A 9,338-nucleotide genomic window follows, 5' to 3' on the forward strand; every position below is an offset into this window, starting at 1 on the left:
ACAACATTCGCTAACATACCCTTATTATTAGGATTAAAATTAAAATTAAAATATAAATATAAATATATACGATATAGATAGAGAGATGGATATATTTGGTGAATTTTTACGATCAGAATGCGCGAGCTTTATAGGGAGTTTCAGAAATTGGGGCTCCGCGACTCGCGGCCAATTTTGCCTTCAAACTCCGCGAGTCGCGGAGATTGAAATTACAGCTCAGATCAGTTTGGAGTCTTTCTTGCCGACGGTTTTTATTATTTATTATAATATATAAATAATTATAAGAATTATTTAAATATTATATTATATTTATGTGCATAGTTGACTTGTAATTTTTAGTCCGTTGCGTCGAGCGTTGAGAGTTGACTCTGGTTCCGGTTCCGGATTTTCGAACGTCCTTGCGTACAATTTAATATCTTGTACTTTGCGTTTTGAATCTTGTACTCTTGTAATTTCGAGACGTTTCTTATCAATAATTGGAACCTCTTTGATTGTATTTTGTACTTTTGAGCTTTTTGGTCGTTTGCGTCTTCAATTCGTCGAATCTGTCTTTTGTCTTCACCTTTTATTATTTAAACGAATATCACTTGTAAATAGAACCATTGCAACTAAAAGTTTGTCTTTCTTGAGGAATAATGCTGTGATGACCCAGAAATTTCGACGAAATTTAAACTTAATCTTTGTATGATTAACATTTCCGACACGATAAGCAAAGTCTGTAAAACTGAATCTCAAAATTTTTGAATTACTTTTATATATTTAAATACCTTCGGTTGTTTTCGACGATTCGCGAACAATTATATGTAAAAAGATACATATATACTATAACATGAAAAGGTAACAATGTATTAATTGTTTGATACCGTACATTAAACTTATTGGTTTAAATATCTATTTGAATGTATATGATAAGTTGAAATATTTATTATTAAAATTTATTTATAAATAACGTCCAATGTGTATTTAAAAACTGATTTATGTATATTAAAAAGATATATACATATATATAATAAACAATAGTAACATTCATTTATTGATTCAATTGATATTTAGATAAGTTAACTAAAGCGTTTAAGATGAACCAGTTAAACACTAATTTGCTACAGTGTTTTCAAATTGCCACATTACTCAAAATGCTACAGTGTTTTCGAAAATCACTATTTGCTACAGTGAAATTGACTTTGCTACAGTGAATTGCTACAGTAAAACACTATTTTAAAATGTATTTTTAACAAATAACGAGACGATGATTTATAGAAGTAAATGACCAAAATACTCGAAAGTTTAAGATATACTATGAGTGGTATAGTTTATGGATAACTTAAGGCTATATCTTGACAAAGGTACGTGTCACGAAACGTAAAATGCAAGTTTTCTCAGCGTACGAAAGGACATTCGAAAAACCAGAACCGGGACATAAGTCGAGTGATGACGTATGACTTATCGGAACAAAAATTACAAGTCAACTATGCACGTGAATTTAATATAATATATAATTAATTATTTAAATTATATATATTATATTAATATTTAATTATGTCGACGAGCTAAATTACAAAGCAAATGTGAGCTGGCAGGAGCAGCCATGCGATCGCATGGCATATAGGCACAGAACCCATGCGATCGCATGGGGTCTGAATTCAGGAGACACCTATAAAAGCTCGACTGGTTCCATTCTTTTTTTTTCATTTTATTTTTACTCCGTATTATTATTATAATTTTTATTATTATTATTATTATTATTATTATTATTATTATTATTATTATTATTATTATTAAGATTAATATTATTATTAATCTTATTATTATTAGTAGTATTTGTATTATTAGTATTACACATAAAATACTACGACGAGGTAATGTCCAAATGATTTCAAAATATGTTTTCGAGCGGGAAAGAGCTAAGGAAAATATGAGTTATTGCCAAGGAAATTATGGGTAATGTTCGGGGGTATTTTTGTGAATCAAACCTCGTGTTTATCATCTCCGATGCGTCTACGTGCTTTCCTGCAATATTGTATATCAATATTAAACTGTGAGTTTCATATGATCCCTTTTACCCTTTACATTTTTGGGCTGAGAATACATGCAAATGCTTTATTAACTGATTTACAATATTTATATGCGTGAGTTTCATATGATCCCTTTTACTCTCTACATTTTTGAGCTGAGAATACATGCAAATGCTTTATAAACTGATTTACAATATTTATATGCGTGAGTTTCATTGCTCCCTTTTTAATTGCTTTTGCAATCTATATTTTTAGGCTGAGAATACATGCATTTTATTTTAAACGCAATGGATACAAGTACATACTAAATTCTACACTGAGTTTGAACCGAAAATCCCTTAGCTTTGGTAACTGTTAACTGCCAGTTATAAGAACTGGTGGGCGCGAGTAGTAGTATATGGATCCATAGGGCTTGATATCCCCGTCCGAGCTAGAGCGCTAGCCTTTTAACGGACGTATGCTATTTGAGAAGCGTACACGTTGGTTTGCGTGTATTATTAAGATGATTATACAAAGGGTACAAATTATATAAACATTAAAGTTTAGTTACCAGGGTGCTCAATTTTGTAGAACCGATTGATAAACGTTTCGGATGAAACAACTGAAATCTTGTGATCCACCTTTTATGTAAAACCTATTGATAAACGTTTTGAATAAAACAACTGAACTTTTGTAATCCACATTGATATACGGATTATGTGTAATATTAAAACTATGAACTCACCAACCTTTGTGTTGACACTTGAAGCATGTTTATTCTCAGGTTTCTAGAAGTCTTCCGCTGTTTGCTTATACGTGATACAAGATATGTGCTTGGAGTCATACATGCTATATACAAGAAACTTGCATTCACCAAACCATTACCATGTATCTTATTTTGACTGTATTGTCAACAGATGTATTATTGTAAACCATTTAAATGGTGATTGTCTATACGTAGGAATCATCAGATGTTAAAAACCTGGAATTTATATATTCATTTATGAAATACCTTTTCAAACGAATACAATGTTACAAAATGTATCACATAGAGGTCAAATACCTCGCAATGAAATCAATGAATGACGTGTTCGTCCATATGGATTTGGAGCGATCGTCACAAATGCTATGAAATATATGTTCGTTTTTAGCATTATCAGTAACCCAAACGAGGTCCAAATAAAATAAACAAACCTGTTCTGGGACCCTTGTCACAAACTGGACACAACACAAATATAATAAAACACTAATTAAATAATTTAAATAAAAAGCACTTAAGACTTACACAAACCCTAAGGGCAAAATAGTCCACTTACAACTAGCCCGGGTTTTAGTCTGTTACAAAATCTATCCGCTGCACTCAGATAGATTTTTAAAATTTTGCCCGTTGAAAAGTAGAAGCCAATGCCTTTTGCTAGACATTGATCCCCTGTCGAAGCCCAACGCCGGGGAGATGCCACAACAGTGTCGACGACGGTCGGATTCTACCTTCAGGTAGCCAAAACGCTGAAAAATTTAAACGAATCTCGGTGCTCTTACAACCTTTTTAAATTCTATTAGTCACTTACAACCGATGATGAAGGATTTTCTTAATTGGGATTTGTACATTGACTTGGCCCACGAGTTACCCTAAACCCCAATATGACATCTCTAGATATGGGATAAAAACCTACGTCGCATCCATCCCTTGTACGGTTTTTCAACTTGCGCTTTTTTCATGCCTCACTATCGGATCATCATTTACATGAGATGACTACTCTCAAATTACGGTTTTTACCTACGGTCTTGTTGGGTTTTTTTCCTTGCTGCCGATCGGTCCCTGCCAACGGCCATCCCGCAAGCCTTTCACCACACTTGAGATCTTCGTCTCCGCTGGGGTTATTCATGGTAATCGGACCTGAGTGTTAAAGTCGTTGATTCCAAAACCTCTTCTATCGCTATTAAGTTTATGTTTCTCCCTTGGCAAATATAAGCTTGATCAACAACTCATCATCATTATTATAAATGACATTATGATATATATGAATTGAATGATATACATAAATGACAATATGCATGTAAGCTCTACCTAATTATGTAGTCAATTTCATATAAAAATGACACCATTCAGAATATTCATATTCAGTCGAGCTGGAGCCCTTCCACACAGAGATCCCTTTCTTCTTATGCCCCATCATGCATAAGTAGGTAGGTTTTAATATGCGCAATGAAATGTCTGGTTTTCTAAAAATTTAATTAATTACTGAATTTTGAGTTATGAACGATTATGCTTAAATAAGTATGAAAATTGAGTTATGAATGTTTAAGCGTTTGAATCAACTGAATCAGAGTCCGTATAAATAATATATAACCAAAATAGTGAATACTCACATAATATAAAACACCAACAATTAACTTCTCCTTATCAATAATATATGATTGATTTACCGCGAATAAAAAAATCTAGCCTAACAACTTACCGAAGAAAGTGTGAAGTAACCAACTAAGCTAAACTAATTAACAGCGGCCAACAAGGAGAGTAAACAGTAAGTATAGCTAGCTAACAAATACGGAGTAACTAACAAGGCTAAATACTAGAAAACACCTAAACCATTCCCGATCAAAAATGAACCATCGGGAGAACGACGCGGCCCACTGTATAACTAAAATCAGCTAACAAAACAAAACACTTCGAACACCACAAATCTTCACTAGCCGCTAGAAGACGAATCCAAAATGCAAAAAACTAGTCCCACCCATGAACATAGAAACCAAATCTCAAACTAAAAGATCTTCTTTTGGTCCAAACTGAAAAGTGTTTCTGGAAACGAAGGGACTCGGACGATAAGCCCATGACAACAACCAAACTCCAAACTTGTGACCAAGGCCACCTACTACCACCACTACTGCCCCCGTCCCTATTAACAATGGGTAACCACCACCAACTAGGTGGTGGGTCACCAAACTACCAACGAAGGTGAGAAGCATAACCGACATCATTCGGCTGCTTTCAGCGGTCACCACCAATAGGGTGGTGAACCACCACAGTCACCAACCGAATTCAATCATTTCCCAAAACATCCAAGTAACCTATGTCATAGTCACCACCAAACGCCACCACTAGCCACCACCAACTGGGTGGCGAGCCACTAAGACGAGTCCTTATGCAACCTGTAATTAGCATTTAATCCAGCATGTCACTTTTAAAGCTATTTAATGAATGTTGTGCAACGTCAAATTTAACATCCAACTGCGTTAGTTTAAAACTCAACGGGATCACTTGGGGCGTGAATTTTTCTTTTATCCAATCAAAATTACAAAAAAATATTTATAATATTAATTTATTTATTTCACACACTACTTTCAATCATATTATATCACATTACCCAAAATCTTTTCACTCAAATTTAACACTCAATCTTTAAGCCCGCCCCTATAAAATCACACCCAACGGGAGTATTAATATCCCATCGTTGGGCTTCGAAAGAGAAAGCCGATGGCGAAGGCTCGCGATTAAAAATCGCGTATGGTTTCCTCGATAAATAGCATGTTGGTGGACGCGTACTAATTAAAAAAATAGACGTTGGGAACTGATTATTTTGAGCGTTTGCAAAATGCAACGGTTCACAAATCCTTTTTTATATTGAACCCACTTTATTTACTCTAAACGTTATCTATATATTACTCCAAACTTTATACTTTTTAACACACTTTCATTCACTCAAATTTCTAAACCAGTTTTCAACTACTACACAACCATTCATCCAACCTTCTAAACAAAAACATATCATTTCATTGAACTTTCTATTCCAATATTTAAAAATAAATTGTCTTAAGCCATCAACAATTCACATAACGATTTTGTTTTAATTAACGTTCTTTATGGGGTGCATTTGCTCATGACTTTAAGTCATACGAAAATGGCAAGAAAAAATCGTTTAAACATATTGATGTTTACAAGTTCGATATCTCGAAGTTGTTTTATTTTCTTGAAGAAAAAATACCATTCGTTCACTCGAACGTTTTGTATTTTGAAGAAGAAGACACACAATTCGACTTTCTTATGTATAATAAAGAATGCTATGAAATAATAAGGAAAGCCAATATACGTTCACAAAGAATTGAGTTGTATTTTTATATATAGATGATAGTCCTAAAAGTGATAGTTCCAAAATTGAGTCAACATTCATTTTATTAATTTAATGCATTCGTTTTTTAGTTTTTGTAATGGTATTTTTAACTATGTTTAAGTTATTGTATTGTTTGATTTAGTGTAACGTTTTAATTTATGTAATGGTATTTTTGAACTAGTAAAATGACCCGTGAAATCACGGGTTTGTTTAAACGAAACAATTTAATGCCATGTTTTAAGTATTACGTGAATGTAAATGCTAAAGTCATTTATTTTAATGACCCGTTTGACTAAGAAACTTGTCGTTGTTTTTACAAATATATAGAGACATGTATTTTCGCATACATATGTAACGTAATTAATTTCGTAAAAAGAATTCATATTTGAATATTCATAATTATAATTATAATTATTATATTAAATTAGAAAATTAAAATTACAATTTAGGAGAGATTAGTATTTACTTTTATAAAAAATTTCCTATTATTTTTTAATTAAATTAATATATAATTATGACATCATCATTATAAAAATTAAAGGATAATTAGCTTAATGATGACATCATCATTTTAGAACTTTATATGACTATATAGATATTTTAATTTATTTTCAAATATAATATACAATGATAATAATAATAATAATAATAATAATAATAATAATAATAATAATAATAATAATAATAATAATAATAATAATAATAATATTTAATAATATTTAATAATAATAATTATTATGATAATAAATAATAACAACAACAACAACAACAACAACAACAATAACAACAACAACAACAACAACAACAACAATAATAATAATAATAATAATAATAATAATAATAATAATAATAATAATAAAATGTGGGTTCATTAAGAGGTATGTTATAGTTGAGAGTGAAATGTATTCGGTTAGTAATGAGAAACAAATGTTGAAGTAACGCTGATGTGACAGTGTGTTAATTAAGACATGGACTTCATGGTTGAGAGTGGTCAAACACACTGTTCAAATTTAACATTGTCACATCACAATCAGATTTTACTCTCTTTCAAAGAGTTAAATATTCGACTCCACATCACTGTCAAGGTAAGAAGTGGTCGAAATGCCGCTAGTAGCTTTCAGTGGCCACCACCAACTCGGTTGTGGACCACCCTTACTGTCAACAGATCTGGAGCATCATGCACAGAGCTACCATAATACCGAAACACCCGGCGACCACCACCAACCGGACACTGGCTACCAACCTACACCTTATCAGGGATCTCCAGCGAGGTTGTCTTTATAAGAGAAGAAAATTATGAAAGATATATAAGTCATATCTTTTCATTCATCCACAAAGGGGTATGTATACATAATACATATCTTGTTTGCCAAGCTAAGGTTAAGAGTCCTAATTACAATTAAATATTGACTTGCAATATTTTAGATACAAAATAATATTCAATTAGGAAACTATATCGGTTATTACTCCCCCTCAGTCTGAGCGAGTGGAGGATGAACGTCGAGACTGGAAGGGAAATCATCAAACAATACACGAGGTAAACATTTATTAATGATGTCAGTAATTTGAAACCGAGTTGGCACGTGAAGAATACGAACTTGACCCTTAGCGACTTGTTGACAAATGAAATGTATATCTATCTCAATGTGTTTAGTCCTCTGTTGCTGAATATGATTGTTGGACAAGTAAATTTCACTTATATTATCACAAAAACCAACGTTTCTTTAGTAATCGGGTAATGAAGCTTGAGAAGTAAATTACAAAGCCAACGCGTTTCGAAAATTACATTTGCAACCCCTCTATGTTCAGCTTCGGCACTCAAACGAGAAACAGTAGCCTAATGCTTTGAAGACCAATATAATAAATTGTCACCCAAGTATATGCAATAACAAGAAGTAGTGTGACATGTATCCAGATCACCAGCCCAATCCCCATCTGTGTAAGCAACAAGATTATGGGAGGATGACTTTATTATATGAAACCAAGTGATGGAGTACCGTGAATATACCTTATAATTTGTTTTAACAAGTGCACGTGATCATTCGTGGGAGCATGTATATATAAACAAACTGGTTGTACCGCATAGGAAATGTCCCGGCAAGTAAACATTTGGGACTATAGAGCACCTGCAAGACTATGATAAAGAGTTTGATAATGGCATGGCTTCCCATTTTGTGAACTTAGCTTACCTTGAGTATCAATAGGAATCAAAACGGGATTACAAGATGTCATTCCAGCACAAGAAACAATGTCATGAGCACAAGTCTTCTGATCTAAGAATAACCCCTGGTTAGTAAGCGAGACCAAGAGTCCCAAAAAAGAATGAAGTGGCCCGAGATCCATTATTACAAATTCCCTGGAGAGTAGAGCCAGGAGTTTCTGACGCAAGGAGACAGAAGATGCTGTCAGAATGATATCATTAACATATAAAAGCAGGTAAGCAGTGTCTGATCCGTGATGATAAGTGAATAGCGAACGATCACAACAAATATATCGAAAACCATTGGTAGTGGCAAAATCTGCAAACCTTTGATACCAAACCCTAGGTGCCTGCTTTAAACTATAAAGGGAATTTTTCATCAAACAAACATAATTAGGATGAGTCTTACTACGAAAACTAGGAGGTTGATACATGTATACGGATAAATTTTCATCTAAATATTCATTTTTGACATCCAACTAGTTAAATATCCCATGACTTACATACGACAATGCTAAGAACAGTGTAAATAGTAGCAGGCTTAACTACGGGGCTAAATATCTCATGAAATTTAATACCAACTTGTTGAGAACGTCCATCACCAACTTGTCGAGCTTTATAACGTCCAAAAGTGCCATCAGATTTAACTTTTGTGCCGAAAATCCACAAGGATCAAAAAACCATTCATATCTGGTATACGGGGCACAAGGACCCACATCTTATTTTCCAACAAATTTTTATATTCATCGGCCATGGCAGTATTCCAATTTGGGCCAGACTGGGCAGATTGAGGATTAGAGGGTATAGGAGAAATCTGAGGTTTGGCGGAGAGATTAAAGACAACTTTCAGTTAAGAAATTCCAGATTTAGATCGAGTATGCATATGGTGGGTTGGGACAAGGGACAGAGAGAGAGAGAGAGAGAGAGAGAGAGAGAGAGTTGGGCTAAATATTATGTACAACAGCGTTGGACGGCGAGGAAATGAAATGAAACACCGGACATTTTTTTATCCACAGCGAAAGACTTAATTATTAAAAT

The 9,338-nt window shown here is 33.4% G+C and overlaps 1 protein-coding gene across 1 annotated transcript; it reads right to left on the bottom strand.

Annotated features, from left to right (window-relative positions):
- Nucleotides 1–8,215: 8,215 nt before the first annotated feature.
- Nucleotides 8,216–9,054, bottom strand: LOC139888046 (uncharacterized mitochondrial protein AtMg00810-like). Its single transcript, XM_071871082.1, has 3 exons — nucleotides 9,000–9,054; nucleotides 8,804–8,914; nucleotides 8,216–8,502 (listed from the first exon to the last, which is right to left on the bottom strand). The coding sequence occupies exons 1-3, from the start codon at nucleotides 9,052–9,054 to the stop codon at nucleotides 8,216–8,218; spliced, it is 453 nt and encodes a 150-aa protein (XP_071727183.1).
- Between the last annotated feature and the right edge of the window lie 284 nt (nucleotides 9,055–9,338).

Source organism: Rutidosis leptorrhynchoides, chromosome 1, assembly GCF_046630445.1.
Source record: "Rutidosis leptorrhynchoides isolate AG116_Rl617_1_P2 chromosome 1, CSIRO_AGI_Rlap_v1, whole genome shotgun sequence".
NCBI lineage: Eukaryota > Viridiplantae > Streptophyta > Magnoliopsida > Asterales > Asteraceae > Rutidosis > Rutidosis leptorrhynchoides.

Excerpts from the sequence above, each read along its gene's own strand:
- LOC139888046 (XM_071871082.1), bottom strand. The coding sequence starts at position 9,054 with ATGGCCGATGAATATAAAAATTTGTTGGAAAATAAGATGTGGGTCCTT. Across the intron at positions 8,915-8,999 it reads GATGTGGGTCCTTGTGCCCC|CTCGACAAGTTGGTGATGGA; the intron begins GTATACCAGATA and ends GACGTTATAAAG. Across the intron at positions 8,503-8,803 it reads TGTTCTTAGCATTGTCGTAT|CATCTTCTGTCTCCTTGCGT; the intron begins GTAAGTCATGGG and ends TCATTCTGACAG.